Source organism: Anas acuta, chromosome 2 (genome assembly GCF_963932015.1).
Source record: "Anas acuta chromosome 2, bAnaAcu1.1, whole genome shotgun sequence".
Classification (NCBI taxonomy): domain Eukaryota; kingdom Metazoa; phylum Chordata; class Aves; order Anseriformes; family Anatidae; genus Anas; species Anas acuta.
Window position 1 is genome coordinate 109,047,949 of NC_088980.1, and position 18,092 is coordinate 109,066,040.

The 18,092-nt window shown below is 38.6% G+C and overlaps 1 protein-coding gene across 10 annotated transcripts in view; it reads right to left on the reverse strand.

Moving 5' to 3' along the window:
• Window positions 1–451: 451 nt before the first annotated feature.
• PIEZO2 (piezo type mechanosensitive ion channel component 2) overlaps window positions 452–18,092 on the reverse strand; it is a 310,777-nt gene continuing 293,136 nt past the window's right edge. For 9 of the 10 annotated variants that reach the window (XM_068671657.1, XM_068671651.1, XM_068671648.1 and 6 more), the window contains 11 exons: window positions 17,890–18,037; window positions 17,560–17,774; window positions 15,192–15,350; window positions 13,690–13,837; window positions 11,397–11,585; window positions 10,840–10,932; window positions 9,271–9,443; window positions 7,251–7,367; window positions 5,283–5,362; window positions 3,722–3,902; window positions 452–2,814 (listed from right to left, as the gene is read on the reverse strand). In XM_068671657.1, the coding sequence (XP_068527758.1) occupies window positions 2,562–2,814; window positions 3,722–3,902; window positions 5,283–5,362; window positions 7,251–7,367; window positions 9,271–9,443; window positions 10,840–10,932; window positions 11,397–11,585; window positions 13,690–13,837; window positions 15,192–15,350; window positions 17,560–17,774; window positions 17,890–18,037 (1,756 nt within the window). In that variant the 3' untranslated portion in view covers window positions 452–2,561. Of the gene's footprint in view, window positions 2,815–3,721; window positions 3,903–5,282; window positions 5,363–7,250; window positions 7,368–9,270; window positions 9,444–10,839; window positions 10,933–11,396; window positions 11,586–13,689; window positions 13,838–15,191; window positions 15,351–17,559; window positions 17,775–17,889; window positions 18,038–18,092 lie in introns of those variants that run through there. The other variant, XM_068671656.1, reaches the window with a different exon arrangement.

The following is an 18,092-nucleotide window of genomic DNA, read 5'->3' on the forward strand; positions in this document are numbered from 1 at the left end:
GCAGGTTTTTATGACTTCACTGGACTTCATGAAGCACACAGCAGCTCATTTCTTGAGCAACTTTAGGTCCCTTTGAAAGGCATCCCTGCCCTCCACTGTACCAACCACACTCTCCATCCCCAGAAAGGCCGTTGACACACATACATTATTATAAACCTCACCAGCCCCAGGTTTGGTGTGGGCCACAAACTTGTTGAGACTGTTCTCTAAGTCATCCTGAGGGTTGTTAATCAAGTTAGCCATTAAATGGTACTGGCCCCGATACTGATTCCCTAGAGGATATCACTAGGAAGTGGCTGCCTGTTCAACTTTAGCTGGTTGGTTGGGCTTAAAGGGTGGAGATTAGCAGTACACTTTCCATCTGTTGCAGTCACTTATCCAGTCCATACGTCACCAATTTTACTATAGGTTGTTTCAGAAAATAAAAAAAAAAAAAGTAAAAAAAAAAAACACAACAGAAGAACTCTTTTATTTTCAAAGTTTGATCAGTCCATGAAAGAAAGAGCAGCACATTTCTGCAAAGCTCAAATAACTGTACAGCTCATACTGCAGACAGAGTTTTCTCACCAGAAAGTAAGTGCTTGTTAAAGAGAGGGAGACAAAAAGTGAGCCGAGGCCAACTATGGCCAGCATGGTTCTGCTGCTGGTACTTTAAGAACCACATTACACCCTTCACTCTTCTCCTTCCAGTGTTGCCTCCTTAAAATTACTGAACACAGATAAGGATACATCTAACCACAAAGGACATTTTAGCATCCCTGTTGGATCCTATGTCAGGGCTGCCTTGTATATTTTGATTTTCATTCACAGGTTGTATGGAAGAAATGAGGCAAAACCCTCCACCAGGGAATGCTGCCTGGCTATATGAGGAGCCACCTTTCCATTACACTTAGAGGAAATCAGGTTGTCTTCCAGTGAGTTCCAGTCACCAAGTGATTTTATTGTTTCAATACGATGAAGCGACTTTTATTTTGTGCACTTCATTGTGCTCAAAATGTTGTTTTTCACAGTATAGAATGGATGTGACAGCATTTGTCATGGAAGCACTGAGCAGAGTATGTTGCAACTTCATTCAGTTGTGCTGTTTTATGAAGTTCTGCAGTAAAATGTGCCAGCAAATTATGTTGTATTATTTTCCTTCTGGTGATTAACTAATTATTCATATAATAAATAGCAGCTAACTACAAGAAAGAGATCTATTTGTCACAGAGTTAGAAGAATGTCAAACTTTTCCCATTTCATGTAAAAAGGCAGAGGAAAAAAATACTTCTAAAATGACTTTGCAACATGTGCTTTATTTTAAGTCATTACTGAATCAAAACTACATAGTATACCCTTTTAACATACCCTACCCACTCAATGATCATTTTTTCTCAATATTTTTTTTTAACATGGAATGAAACCTACATTGCAAATGTAAATTTTCACGCTACAATGAACTTTAATGAGCCATTTGTGTCACTAATAATAGTAATTTAAGAAAAAAGGCCATTTTTCAAGCTTATATGTATGTCTACATTTGGGAACTTAAAAAAAACCCGTCTCAGATGTAAAAATGTGACTTGGAATATGTAAACATTTTTGTATACCTGAAACACTGGAAGAAGAATATTGGCTAAGAGCAAAACAATGGTTGCCTTAAATCATTGAAATGGGAAAAAGCATGTCATGGGGAGCAGAGAGAAGCACACACTATTCAGTCTTCAAAGGGTTATAAGAAATGAAGTAGCTCCTTAGGTCATTGAATTCACTTTCTTTTCTCATCTAATGGAAAGCGGTAACTTTGAAGAAAATGGCCCAGCAGAACATCCCAATATTTCACCATAATTATTCTAGCCATTAGTTACCCTTGACAAAGTGTCAAGTTTCTGTTGCTTTTTTTTTTTTTTCCTGAGAAAAGTCATTGATGTTTGGTGGAAATGTTTTCTGCGACTGTACAAATAAAATAAGGCATTTAAAGAGATTGTTACTTGTATTCTTTTTGCTAACAGAGGTTTGTCCACAGTGTCCTTTGTACATCAAAACCTCTGCTTTTCTACAAATGGGTATGGCTAGAATGTCTTCAGTTCCCACTGGGGCCCTGGGTCTTGGGTGTCCTGAAGGCTAGTCAGCGTCCCATTACTGTAGCTTGAATGTCAGTGATGTACAACAGCATATTGCACAATCCAATCTATATGGCTCCAGAAAAGGTTGGGAAGTTACACTGGAGTCATCTGCGGGTTCACTCCTTTCTTTTCTCTTTGAGGGTAATAATTATCGTCTGGAAAATTAAATTACCAGACACAGATGCAAACATTTTTTTGCTGATTAAATTACAAAGCAGTCCCCGGATTGTAGAGGAGTGGCACATTAAAAACAGCAAATCATCCAACTTTCTTCACTGTCGATCCTTAATTTGAAAGGCAGCATGGATTCCTAAGGCCGTAGCTTCCGGGACTCCTTCAGTGAAAAATCATCGCTACCTAACTATAAAAGGCTTAGCTCTTAAGAGAATATTGTGCTTTTTTTTTCTTTAAAATTCAGATGAAATCAACTTGATTCGCAGTGTGACACCAAAGAGATCAATTAGTTTTTTCCCTAGTCCACTTGATCATTGTCTCTGGTGAGCGATACAGGAATATTAGTTTGGCATACAGGTCTTCTTCTAGTTCCAGTTCTCCAGTCTCTCGTACTAAGAAAATGTCAGTACACAACTTCAAGATTCGGTCTACATTGGGTAGCTCCTCAAACATGATAGAGTGAGAGATCCCACTGAAAAATTCACGGACGAACTTCCCTACCACCAGGACAACCGATGCGTACAGTCCCATGATGCTGAAAAGTAAGAATGGAAAGAGTTCAAACCACACCTTAAAAAAGGGTCAGTCAAGTGAGAGGGAGCTCATCTACACAGCTAATTGCAGTCTATCAGCAGAATGAACATTAATTTATAATTAGGATTCTGTTTCTGTTTTGTTGTAGGATGAAGGAAAATAAGGTCTCTTCAAACACTACAGGAATTTGTGAACATACACAGCTGAGCCTGTTGCCTTAAATGATTTAGCCTCAGTCATTGATGATGATGGTCTCACGTCCTGTCTGCTACAGCTTGGGAGCCACAGAAAGAAATACCACAATTTCTTACTATTAAATGTGATCGGTCAGATTTCATATCTAATATTTTTTATTAAAGCATGTGTCAGTCATGACAGACTAATGCTTACCTGACCTCCCATGATAAATCTCCAATGAGGAGTTCTCCAGAATGATGCTAGCAAGGCGTGACTCAGTTTCATGACAAGTTTCATGACTCCCTCTGTCTATGAAGCTGTGTTTCATAACTGCTTCACAGCCAGAGTCCTGGCCACATGCATGGGATTGGGAAGGTTGCTAAAACTGGTCAGAACTTCGGCTGAGCTTGACCTGTAGTTAAACTAATATCATTTGAATGATTTTACTTGAATAGGAAATTGGTGCGAAGGGTGCTTCTTCTGCTTTTTTTTTTTTTTTCTTCTCCCCACGGGAGAGTAGATATCAAGGGGCACATCATTCTTTAAAAATATGAAGCCTTTTATAGGTAACAGTAATAGATTTGTAACTCCCACAGAAGCCCATTTCTGGAGGTTCAAACATTACAGCAACAAAGAAAAAGAAATAACACACACTCCCAAAAGCAAATGAAGTAATCTCTACTTCTACCATATCTACATTATTTTAATTTTATGTAAAGATTCATTCTTACCCATAGCCAGCTAAGAATCCAAGGCTTGGTGGACTGACTTTATCACTGAATATGAAGAGTTCAAGACTCTCTTCAGATGTTTTGTATCTTTTCCCAAGCTGATTCAAAACCCACCACTCACGAACTCCCTCATCAGACACATTTTTGACCAGGGAAACCGTAATATTTTCCCATCTGCAGTCTATTGGGGAAAAAAAAATAAATATATATATATATATATTACCAAAACCTACAAAAGTTAAAAGGATTCCAATAACATGCTTTGACCAATAAAATTATAAAATGACCAAGCAATGTAGGAGTAAATGTTTGTTATAACTCTCTTAAAACCCATTTTACAGAATTTCTGTACAAAAGTACTGTATCTATCTAGACTGTTATGGTTTTCCTTCCCTAAATTAAATAAATAAAATAATAAATAAAATAAAATAAAATAAAATAAAATAAAATAAATAAAACGTTTCACATCACCTACATTTTCTTCTGTAGAAATGACAGATCATTCAAGTATTTTCAAGCTGTAGAGTCAATGACAGACAGCATGTTTGCATTTCAGGCCTAAAGAAACACATCTGACTTGGAGGTACAGTGGTCAGCTTCTGCATGTCCAAGTGATACTACCACTGCAAATCATTACTTTTTGGTATAAAAGATATTATAAAAGATAACATTCTTTTATATCAAGAAAAGCATACTGTACTGTTATGCATAATGATCACACAGACAGGAGCTGAACCCTGGCCCTGGGGACTCTATATCAGCAATGTAGACATTAAAGTCTTTTAGAAGAATCCCAAATTAAGAGTTTTTTTTTTAGGACAGAAATTGACTAATGACAGTGAAGCACTGGTAACACATAAAGCTAGATTCACTCTCAAGAATTATTTTTTCTACTTAATATAAACATGCTCACTCAACCTTCAACTGTAATGGACTACACAATGATCAAGAAAAGGCCTGAGTGCCAAATTTAACCTCTGCTGAGCAAAGTATTCTTAGGTACAGAATTGTTCTTACTCTTCCACCCCAACAGGTTTTCATATGTACATATGTACATGTGTATGTACTATGTATATCTATGAGTATTTATACATATTCTGATTGGGAACTTTGAAATTCCCTATTTATCTAAATTGGATTCTTTGGAGCCAAAAAGGAAGGAATAGAATAAAAATATAATTATTCAAGTAGAGAAGCTACATTTGCAAACACACAGCACTACTATTTGTGGTAAAGTATTAAAGAGATGCAGAGAAGTGAAACTTGTCATCAGTTTCTCAGGAAACAAGGGAAAGCAATTTCTGAAAGCAGACTTGAAGAGCCGGACTTTTAATCTGTAGAGTCCTTACTGTTAAATACAAAGCTAAAGTACATCCAGATGCATTTTCTGCCTTGCACTCTATTACCTCATGTCTCCCCAACCTTGTAGGAACCAGGTAGAAATGACTGTAAGAGTATTTCAGCTTGCGGTGCCCCAGAGCAGTTCAGCAAATGTGCAAGTTTGAGCACTGTGTTGCACTTCTTTCAACTGTGCTCTGTTTTCCATGGCCTGGATACATACCTGTCAATAGCTGCTTTATGGGTTTTGCCAGAGAATCACTAGGAGCCTTGATGTAGTATGGATACACTGTCTCTAATGTTCTGGAAAAAATGAGAAAGCAAATATTTCATATTTTTATACCTCTAAAATAATTTAGAAATAGCTAACAGAGCTATACACAGTTCCCAGTAATTCTTGGCTTAAACTATGATTTTATAGTGTTCAGATGTCACATCTGAAAGTTAGCTGGATTTATTAACTATGTTCTGTCAGTACTTCAGCAGGGAGCTCTATCCATAATGTCCCCTTTCACATGCCATGAATCCCACACACCTGGGGCACGTGTGTTTGCAGGGAATGTAGGATTTATATTTTGTTCACGTTTTTAACAAAGCTGCTTTTGTAGTCAGCTACATAAGCAGCACAAAGAATGGCAACACATCACCAGTAGTAAACAAACTTGAAAAATATGTAGCAAGAACATTTATTACTTCAGAATTAAAAGACATTTAAATAATAACACATTGAAAAGAGTGAAAATTCTTCCCAGAATCTTTTACTGTGAAATATTTTCACAGTTTGTATTATCTGGAGGATTTCAAATTTAAAAAGAAAGATGTTTGTGGAAGATCTTCCATTGGACTCAAAGTACCTTATGTAGGATAAATTACCAGCATCCTGAGAGCGAGAAATGTAATTAAAAGCAGAGATGCTGTCCTAACTTTTCCCTCATGTGAGTGAAAAATTCTAGGAAAGGGGAGCTCTCAGGGAAGTCCTCTGATACTGCTACATTGCATATGCTAGGCTGTGGAAGAATGGAGGTGGTCAATTTAAAGTCCTTCATGACTGTTCAAGCAGGACCAGCAGATAGGTAAAAGCTCAGCAGCTAAGTTGTCCCAGCAGAGGTGGTGGCAGAAAGCTCCTGCTGAGGTTGTCAAATGTCTACTAGCTGCCACAACCATTTTTCCTTTATGACAAAGTTAAAAATGCTTAAATCAACAATATTATTGCATAATACAGCTCTATCTTTTACGCTGTTGTTTGCCTCCTGCAAAGAGAGAATTATGGATGGATTACATCCTCCCAGTGGGTGCAGAAAAATAGCTGTGCTACAGAAAAGACATCTGATTTCCACCTACTAAGAGATATGAACCAGTCAGGGTTTTCATTCTCCCAGCTGACCTCAGCTTTAACTTTTCAACTCTTGCAGCCACAAAACAGATCAGGTGGCCTTCAGGGATGATGTGTTGGCCTAGCAATATTTAGAGACTACTGCTGTAAAGTAATTTCCAGTTTACCAGGAGGAAGAGGAAGAGCCAGATTCCTTTCAAACTTGAAAGGAGGCATCACTGCTGTTAATGATGTAAGGCTACATCTATACAATAATGTTCAATATTCGGATAAGAGAATGTTCTTACTGCCTTGCAAATTTCCATTACAGGAAAAGATCTGATGTCAGAAATGACTGCAGATGTTACCCTTTGACCAGAGTGATTTAACACTTCCTTGCCAATCTACTACCATTCAAGAATGACAATGAGAGATACATTGGATGGTTATTTAGCATGAAAAATTAATCAATACAACTTCCTCAAATGAAGTTGAACTCAAGTAACTGAGAGGAGGGTTTAACTATGAATATTCTGCAATGAACTGTGCTTATCTAATAAATCAAAGAAAATCAACTAATAGCTTCACCATGCTTGGTGGTGGTGTTCCAGTATTCACAGTCTTCTCAGTCTAAATTTATCACACACACAAAAAAAAACAAACCAAACCAACCAAAACAAAACAGACATCTTTTTACCTTTAAAGCAATGTTATTATTCTGTGACTTCAATGCTTTTGGGCTCTGTGAACAAGGCTTCAAAATATTTAGAGGTGAATAGATGGGCAGACAAATGGTATGTTTGCACAAGCCTCACCTCCTTAAGATAGTAGGATTAAAACAGAAGGTTTGCATATAAATAGGCAAAGAAAATAACTTACACCTTTTCCAATTGCTTTCCAGACATCATTGTCGCAATATCTTTTCTGGTTTTCACTGGTAGGCCAAAGGTAAGTTTATCTGATGCTATTTCTGCTTTGGCACCAAGAGTGAGATTTCTGTTTAAGTAAAAGGAAGACACACAGTCATCTTACAATGAGAGCAGAACCTAAATGTGTGTTTGCTGAACTCTAGAGCTGGTTGTCTAACTAGTCTAACCACGTTGATCCTTTCCATCCCAATCTTTGCTAAACAGCAAGCATCATGCTACCTATACCCAAGATGGTGTGTACGTGTCCCAGAGGACACCTAACAGTCTTAAAGGTTTTTTGTTTTTCTGACTATTCTTTTGCATGCATTAATGGTGACAGTCTGATGTCATTTTGCTCATCATGTCAGTCAAATCAGAATTGGGGAGGAAGGATAGGATGCCCACTCAGACTTTGGGTGACAGTACTGCCAGACAGGATTCAGCAGTCAGCTACAGGTTCCTGAAACCCCACCTTGGCCTAGCAGAAATGTGTGTCTAACAGGCTGTGACAGGACCCCCATGCCAGCTATAGAACACAGCTTTTTTTTTTTTTTTTTAAATAGAGGATCAGCTTTTGCACCTTGTCTTGTGTTGTGCCCTGGGGTTGGGATGCAGCAACTGGGTGAGACAACTCCTGGGCTGCTGGGGCCTGCAGCAAAGTTCTTCCAGCAAATTATGTGCAAGGGCAGATAGCATGTATGCTGCCTGAGTGGTACATCAGGTTCGTCTTACAGCTGCTTGTGGTCTGCTGGCCTAGGTGAAAGACAGCAGTTTCCCTTTACAGAGAAAAAGTGGAAGGTCTCCGTGGGTAAGCCTTTACTGCCTTCAGTCATTCATGGTTGCAATATAATCCACAGGGTATAATTTGAGGGTGAAAAAGGTTTTTTTGAAATCCAGTGTATGAATGTTCGTAGTTAGGTAAGTATACTGGCAAATTGAGTAGAGGCATTAAAAATTAATTTAAGGTTCAGAAATGAATGAGGGATGTAATTCACTGGCTTAATATTGTATACTTACAGGAAAATGAGGGGGGTCAAATAAAGTTGAATAAAGAGTGCAGATTCATCACAAGCCTGTTTTCAACTGTGTAAGGACTGACCCAGCATGTTCAGAGCTCCTACAGTGATTCAGCTGACCTGCTTCTTGTGCGTGGTCTCTTCCTGGGGATTGCTATAACAACCAAGTATTTACTTTGAAAAAAACCACGTAGATATAGGGGCTGCAGTGGCAGTTCGTTTCTAATTTAGCCCAGTCCCAAGTGGCAGGCAGTAGCCAAGAAGCCATCCTGATGACTCAAGTGTGCTCCAGCACGTATTCAGTTAAGTACATTCTAGGCTGGCTCTTGCAAAAACTTAATTGTAAAGCAGTGTTTTACTGAGGCCAAGTCACCACTAAGTAAATGGGCAAAGGTCTCAAAAAGTTGATCTGTGCTGAGTGGCAGAACAATGGCTCCAAGTATATGCGTATGTAAAACATAGCTTTGTGTCAGTTTGAGATTTCCTTAAAAAGAGAGTGTTTCTATTTCCTTTTTGTTTTCTGCCTTAACTATGTCCCCCAAACATTAACAATGTTCTTTGAAGCAAAGTTTATTTGAATATCTTCATCTAAAACTGACTTAAGTTTTCTTACTTTTCCCTCCTCTTCCTCAAGTCCCATTGAAAACTCCACCCTCTCTTTTTAAATCATCTACTTGGAAGTAGCTCCATTTCTTTATTTATTTCTTGAGAAAAAAAGACAACAAAACTTGCTGTGTAACAAAAGTCACCACTCTCTACCTCTCTTTTTCCTGCATTATTTTATTTTATTTTATTTTATTTTATTTTATTTTATTTTATTTTATTTTATTTTATTTTATTTTATTTTAGGTTTGTAGTACAATAGAATGTGCTGAAAAACTAAACCAAAAAACGCACTGGGGAAGTGTTCAACTGTTCTGCTCAACAAAAGCTTAGCAAATGATCCATCAACTTTATAGCTGTCATATTAATTACCTTTGAATGCTCCATGAAAGAACTACAGTGAACTCTGCTGAAAAATCAAGCAGTCCTTGTATCATTTTCTCTCTGCTGGGAGGGCTGATGGTCCATAAGGAGTTTGAATTCCCTTCTAGATCTGCGAGAGTTATATCTTCTATTCCATAGCCCTCTAGAAACTGTAAAGCAGCCTGCAGTTGCAGTAGAGGAAAATAATCTTTCAGTGCTTTGATCTTTTCACAAGATTCACAACCACATTTCTTGATCAGGCAGAATTGCAAATGTTCAATTAATCAGAAATGAATTGCTTTACACTGAATGCTTTGTCAGGTCTCAGCTGGGTCTTTAGATGGGGGCAGGAATAGACAAAGTGTAACCAACCCAAGAAGGCAAAACAAAAATGGCCCAGCTGTTCAAAGAATAAGTATGATGGTCAACTTGGCCCAAACGGGTTTGAAAGTTCATCACGTAAACTCTGTAGAGTATATTCAATCTTATTTCCTTTAGTTTCTAATAACCCCATTTAAATTCCTGGATCCAATAGGCCATGCAGCTTTCAGTCCATGCCAGTTTTGGCTGGTACCTCTGATAGCTTCACTGAAACTCCAAACTGTATCAGTGGTCACAACAAAATATAAGTCACTGTGTGAATGATATACCAAGCCTGGCAACTGTGAGATGGCAGACACTTTCAGAAATTCTGGTAATACTCAGGGGGCACAAGTCACCTGCAACCTCTTATTAGTTATCATATTTTTATTAAAATTGTAATCTGTCTTTTGTCAAGCATCTTTTAGCATAGAAAAATGTGTACAAGTGTTAAGGCAACTTGAAACCCTTATCTTTCAAAGTGTATCAAGACTGCAATATTACTGTGATAATACCCAGGCTATTTGGTAGCATCTAATATTAAAAGGTGTTAATTCTTTAATGGGCTAGAAGGAAGTACTTCTTTAAAGCGGTGTCTGATCAAAATTTAATTATTTTAGTAATGCAACAGTTTCTGCTAAATACTAGTCTTTTTCTTTTGCTATATAAAATAATGATAACTTTGTGTATAGTGCACCATGAAATATCGAGACTATGTTTAAACTAAGGCATTTTAATGTCAAAACTTTTCCAAGCCATACACATTTTCTTTTGACAGCACCATGTCTCCTCAACGGGAGGTGAAAGCCACATGCACTACAGAAAGGAGCATAGAGCTTAGAAGTGCTAACAGTGTTGTGTCCCCACAACATACTTGTTTTGGCACTACACCAACAGCACCACATCTCCTGAAGGTTTGTGTCCTTCAGAGGGAAGGACACAATCTATTCGGATGACAGGACAGCTGCCGTTTCTGTCCGTCTTCCGTGATTTTGTGCAAAGATGCTTAATTAACAGTAACTTTTCACTCTATAACCCAGACCTGTCTTGATAAATGATCTGTTCAAACCTTTACTAGTACAAACTCCCTTTATGGACACATCTTCCAAATGATGGCGGTGCTGCTGACCACTTGACTACATAAACAAAACTCACAAATGACCTCCAAGGAAACATGCATACATTTTAAAGTAATGAGGTAGTCTACATTTCACTTACAGCGTTACCCCTATAGCTTCCCAGAAACGCATTGAAATCAGTCTGATTCAAACTCTTGAGCTGATTCTGTTGAGCACTCATTGTAAAAATAGGCTGGGAAACAAAAGAACACACACTTGTCACATTTACTTCAAATCTTTTGCTATGTACACAGTACAGCATCCTGTGCTTCACAGTCCAAGACAATTATGGCACTCATTTCAACAGGAGAAGACTATGAAATTATTCCACTAAGAAGCAAACTACTTCCAATTAATTATCTCACATTTACCATGGGGACCTGTAATCAATTACCTGAGTTTTCCTGATGTAGGATAATTTATTCAGATTAAACTGCCAGCAGGTTCTGTTTTTAACTGGCAAGTGAAGGTAATATTTTACATCAGCGATGAACAAACATGTTTTTAACCCAAAGGGAATCACTCATGTGAGTTTATCTGATTTTTGCATAAGCCAGGAGATTTTCAATCAGAAAATTCGATGCAGGGAATAAGGCACAGCACAAGGAAATACAGTGCAAAACCAGATATTTCTTTTAGTTTGTCTTCTTTTTTTACCTGATAACCTCCTAGAGTTATTGTGATTGATACATCTAGAGGCTTGTTCGTGATGCCTGCAACAGATTTGATTAAAGACATGAAGAGCAGTGGGAACCAGACAATAAAAATCAGCAAGGCGATAATCATGCCACCCATTCCATACTTCACAACTTTCTTTTTCTTCTGGCCTCTTGGTTGGGGATATCTCTGCAAAAGCAAACAGCAACATAGTAATGTCTCTTCTATCAGTGGAACACTCGGTATGATTTGATGAGTGAAGGAATACTGATCTTAAGGACTCCAATCTTCTGTTGTCATCTGTTACCCATTATCAGGTCAGTTGCATTGAGATTTTTAGCCAAACCTGCACAAGCACTGAATTTCTGGCAACTACAGGGAAGAGTGCCAGAATATCCCATGTCAAGTGTGTGTCTGGTGTGAAAAATATTGTAAACCTCTGGTTTTTATTCCTTATGGCCATAAAGAAAGGAAAAAATGGGTAATTGCCACACCAACTACATTTAAACAATGCCTCAAGCTTTGCTGCTGTTCCTACAATCTTGACGTGTGGATGTGACATCCTTCCATTTCTTAGCTTCTGAGAGCAAAAACAGGTCTTGCTTTTATCCTTCTCTTTACAAAGCAAGTCATACAACACACCTGTTCCCCCTTGACCACAATTCACTCTGTTACTGACCTCACGACTGAATACTTTAATAGAGTCCCCATCCTCTAAAATGTCTTACCATCACTGTAATGTTTTCTTATAGGATTTAATACTACACAGTGCTTTAGGATCCTGCCTTTCACACACTGCGTACTGCATGTGCAAAATCAAGATGCAGCGAATTGCACTACACCTCAGACGCATGCCAGGAATCTGGCTTTCAGGAAATTGTTCTCGCTTTACAACACGAATCCATAAAGCCCTAGGAGAATATTAAATTTGTAATACAATGCTATATTTAAAACAAATTAGCTACTTTTCAAAAGCATTGTATCAAATCATTTGTCTTGCACTACAAAATACTGTTTTCATTAAAATATCATATCAAGATCACCAGGGGCATATTATCTGTCTATATGAGATTAGTTCAGGCACCTTTAATGCTGTTACACAACAGTTCAGAGACTCTAAGAGCCAAAGTACTTAGGCATACCACTCAATGTGAGTGAGAGACAGAGAGAACTAAAGTACCTTGAACAACTCCCATAAAGTTATCAGTAGTGATTTTGCTACATGGCATTAGCACACACATGCAAGCTTAGACTTCCTAAATTAGACCTATGCTACATATGCAGAATGATCCTGTTGGAAGGTGAAAAAATGCAGTATGATGGACAGTCAAAGCAGAACTGGGTTATTGTTTCTCTGACTCCTCTGATGACACTCCATTCAGGGCAGAAATAAAAGTCATAACAAAAAAAAGCCTACATACAAGATCTATGTGCACTTCAACCCTAAGTTAATCTAACTGACATACTCGGAAAGCAAGTGCCATTAAGAGACAGGATTATAATAAAAGCAGTAATACGTCAGTAACACTTGAAAATACAGCCATTTCATTGCAGATGTACAATTTCTGACCGGTTGGGTCACTCCTAAAAGAATGCTTAATTTCTTTTTCAAATTGGCAAATAAGCAAGCATATGGTTGCAATCTTTATGGTGCTTATAAGGAATCCAGAATTTTCAAGTTTAATTTGAGCTGAAGCTTAAATGAATTGAAGAGGCTGAAACTTCAGTCAAACACATTGTGGTTTTATCTCTTTTTTTTTTTTTTTTTTTTAGTCTTTTTGGATATGTGGATATATCTCTCAAGATAAAGGAACCAGTTGAGTTCCCTCTGCACTTATATGAAACAAGAATCCCTGGTACCTACATGATGAAGGCATGAGCTCTGCCTTGTCCTGACCCTTCTTTAGAGCCACAGTGTCCACAGTGTCCCTGCTACTGCAAGTTACTCATTTAGTTGCTATGCACAATGCGAGTCCATGAATATGAGGCCTTTCAATCCCTGTCTTGAAATTCAGGCATGCAATTAAACTAGCAGCCACATCTTGTGGAATTCATGTTAATGGTGGAAAAATCAGGTGTAAAGGAGAAGCCATTTGAAATTTCACTTGTGGTGACTGCCAACTAACTTAAAGTACCCAATAGTCTGAATATTTCTGAACATGAACACCAGCTGTATCTTCTAACAAACTGTCTTTATGGTGGATTTCCCAGTTATTTAGGGACTCATGATTACTTTTCTTCATTTCTGCACAGGGAAGAGAAGGCCTGGATCACTCATATGGGGCTTCCTTACTTTTTCTGATTCTCGCCAGCACTTCAGGATGAATATATGAGCATAGATATCTTCAACACAGATCCAGCTGGAAAGACTGAGAGTGGTGTCAGTCCAAACCCAGTCCATTACTGCTCTCAGCTCAGTCAAAAATGGAACCAGGCGGAATCTGAAGGGAGAGCACAACTAGTGATTAGTCAGAAGCAGGGGGATCACATTAAATGAGCACAATAACTGTATATATCACAAAAGGGAGAAATAAACCAGTATTAAAAGACAGTTTAACTGGATTTTTTACAAATACAATGCAATCATATCCTGAGACTGTATGACTAATACTGATGTTTTGAGGGTGATACCTTTTGCCACAGCTCATGTTCTTCTAGGGTCCCCTGTGAGACCATAAACATGCTTGTGCATCATTATGCCTAGCAATTGTACATGAACCACTGACGGAATGGTACAAGACAGAGTTCCCTGTACACCCAAATTCCTCTGATCTGGAGGCATAGAGGAACATAGCCTGGCCTATCCGCAGAATGGTGGGACTTAATTTTATGCCTCCTTACACCCAGTGGTGCATTGCCTCTTTACAATAAGTGAGCAGTCCTCAACTGCATACAGGATTGGGCTTTATGACTCAGGATTAAGCAGTAGAAGAAGGTGGGCTAACAAGAAAGCAACATGCACAGAGAGGCTTTTCAAAGTGTGCCATTCCCTTTATTAGTTCCACACTTCTCTGCCTGGCCAGGTCACAAAGAATACTTCATGTGAAGAAAGCTTTCTTCTATAGCTCTTTCTACTGGAATGACACAACCCATACTGAAAATATTGGGAAAAGGCTGAGATTATTCCATTTTTTTCTGTGAAATATGTATATGCTTTGAACTAGCTTAATCTCAACATCATGGTAACATCATAATCAGAACATCATGGTAACAGCACAACCCTAACGCCACCTTTCACTCTGAGGTGAGACTGTGTTTGTTATTGCCCCAGCATTCCTAACCCTGAAGAACTTCAAATGTGCAGCATTTTCCAAAAGGTACACAAAGGAAACATTTTTTTGGTGCACAGATTTTATTTCACATATGTACTCTCTCTCAGCTTATTCTCCTTTCCACCTACAGCCTGTAAGCCTGCTCCAATGACTTCTTCAGGATTTGTTGCCTTGCTACTCTTTAGTACTATAGAACAAATAACATTACATAATGTTGTAGTCCCTATCTCTTTCACAGAAGTGATTTCTTACAGGTGTTAAAAAAGGGCCCTGAGTGTCAGACTGGTAAGTCAGGCTTCCATATTCACGACAGAAGACTGATTTTTCTGAAATTTACATTCCTGGAATTGTGTTTTCTTTCTGGACTACAGGGGACGTGGCACAGACAGAGCAGTATGGTGTGAAAGATTTACTGTCTCATTTCCAGCAGCTTTGAAGAGAAGTCACGAATAACCCCAGCATCTCATGATAACAGGTCCTTATTTCATGGAAGAATGGACTAAGGCAGTAGTTCTAGACTTACCCTTGAAATAAGAACAGGTTCACATAGTTATAACTTTTAGTGAGGAAGTTGCCTAGAACACGAGTTGGATATCCACAGCGTATCTGATATGCTGATAAGCCAAAATAAACACATTTCACAAAGTACCAGAGCTGGGCAACAGTGTTCTGGCTAAATTTCCTGTAACGGAAAAGACAGATAAAGGAAAATGATGAGCATTGTACCTGTGTACGACAGAATTAGCTTGAAATGTTTTGTGCTCCTGGCAGTTTCCCTTTCCTGAGAACTGATGAAAAACCCTTGGTCTCTGACCCTGCTGCATCGGTGACACACTATTTGAAAGAATCTGGATGAGGAAGTCTAAAAACAGCATCTGTAATCACCTCAGGGTCATGGCGAGAGACTGGGAACAGGCTCCCTGTGAGTGATGGCTCTGGGGCAGCATTCTGTCCCTCCAGACACTAGAGATGCCTAGCTACACCACAGGGGCCCCTACAATGACACGTGCCCTGGTAGTCCTGGGTAGACACTGTTTCTCTTCGCTGTTCAGATGGTTGACATCTACACTGACTTTAAGCAGCTTTAATGCTAATTTGTATTCATGGAGGTACCTCCAACATCTTGGACTCATATAAGGAATTAGGTTGGAGCGACCTCTGAAAACCTTCTGTTGCATTATCCCCTGCTTGAATCATGTCTAATCACACCAAATTGTTCAGGGACCTGTCCAGATGAGTTTTGAATGTTTCCGAAGATAAAGATCCCACTGCCTGTCTGTGCAAATTGCTCTAGTCATAGAGCAATTGCCAAATGCCATGGAGCACTACTGTCATGGTGAACAGATTTGTCATCATATCTAGCATAAATTCCCCTTTTCTAACTTGGGGCTTCTTGCACCTCTGAAAGCAGCTTAATTTCACCTTAACACTCTCTTAACAGGTCAGTGAAGATAAGTCATCATGTTCTGCAGGCGAAACTAGTGCTATTCACTCAACCTCTTCACACATATCATATGCTCTAACCCCCCTAACCATCTTGGTGAACATTTCCCCTTCTGACAGCAGCCCAATAACATGCTGGAACTGCGCGATGGACAGGGTTTGTGAACCAGACATGATCCACTGTTTGCAATTATATCTCACCAAATTATTGCAGTTAAGAAATATGCATGTGCTTCTAAGAGTCAGCCTAACTTATAAGGGCCACAGGAGCTTCAGATGCAGGTTTGAGATTAACAACATGAGATAAATATTTCACAAACGCACCAAAAATATCAAAAGGATTTTCTTGCCCTTTAAGTTCACAAATCAATATAAAAATTTAATCTCAATTTTCAATTCTCAGTAGATAAGAGATACACTTGAAAACTGCACTTATTAAAATAGGGGCACAATTATTACTGCACTGAGAAAAAATAAAACAATCAATTTTTAGGAGTAAATCAGACTTTTTCTTTCTACATTATGCTCCTATTTTGTTTTTCCCTTACAATAACTTAACCATTTATGAAGTGAAATGTGCCCAAGTGACAGGCCGAAATTCTCAATGGAGTAAAGCAAAGTTTAAAGTCATAAGTAGAAGGGGAGTTAGCCAAACACTAGAGAAGACACATTAACCCCTCTACAGAGCAGACTGCTTTGAGCCAAGCAATAAGAAATGTTAGATTTTCAGGTCCATTGGACCAGGCAACTCATACAAGACTTCATACAGCAGGTGGCTACATCCACAGCTTTTCCAAAGCCATGTGACAGAAGCAGGGGAGGAGAAATTTTGCTCTTCAGAAGATACAAAGGTTTTATACCTTCTTCATTCTATGGAGTTTCAAATTCATAGTTAGTTCACATAGTCCAGGAGAGTGACAAGTTATAGATTACTCTGAGAGAGACATTTTCTACCAAGTCTTCTAAATCAGTGTGAAGCCAGAAAAGCAAGGTTTCTGATAAGAAAGAAGGGTGTAAAGGCAGGAAGGCATGGCATAGGTGGAAGGGGAGAGGAACAAAATTCTGATCACTGCACCCTGAGTTACTTCAGTTTGTATCCAGCAGCTATCTCATAAAAGATCTAAACCAGTCTTGGAGGTGGAAAATCAAAACAGAGGCCAACATTGTCTCAGCTGAGTGCTCAGTTACAGGCAAACTTTCTCTCACCTGCTATTTTTTGACCCAAAATGAGAATATTTAATTACATACTTGTATATTCTATTTCTTACATCCTCAAACCTACATTGGCCACAGTTACTGCTGTAGAAAGACATTCTGCTTAGGAATGAGACTATGAAGATATTTGTTTATGACTTGAAAGCTTAGCTATAACCTTCTCAAATTTACACTCAAATAACTTATTAAAGCATCACTTTTCAACCCATATTGTCCAATTGTAAGGTTTATACCTTTCTGTCACTCCAGGCAAGATAAAGAACATCCAGAAATGAATTCCAAAAACAAGGATGACCTGGAAGATGACCTTTCCCATGACAGTCTTTTTGAGGTACAGCGCTCGGTCTACCACCATGGTACCAAACTGAATGAGTACCATCACCAAAAATGCCCCTGGGACTTGGTCCTCTGATAACGAAGAGGTGATGTCTGCTGCTGCAGAGTGTTTCTGAAAAAGAAAATGTAACAGAGTAGTTGAGGAAGGAGGACATTCACATGGAACCTAGCATCAACAACAAGGGTCCCAACTGACAATTTACATGCAGATGCCCTCTATGACATACCCCAAAAGCCCAAAATCCAAACACAATGATGATGAAGTCCACTGTATCTGCGAGGAACATCAGCACATACACATCAGTCACAGCACTGTAGTCTGGATGAATAAGATTGTAGAAAAACTGTCTGATGGGCACATACACCTGGAGAGTCCTAAAACAACAATAACCACAATGTGATTTAAAAACACTGTAACTGGCACTGAAGA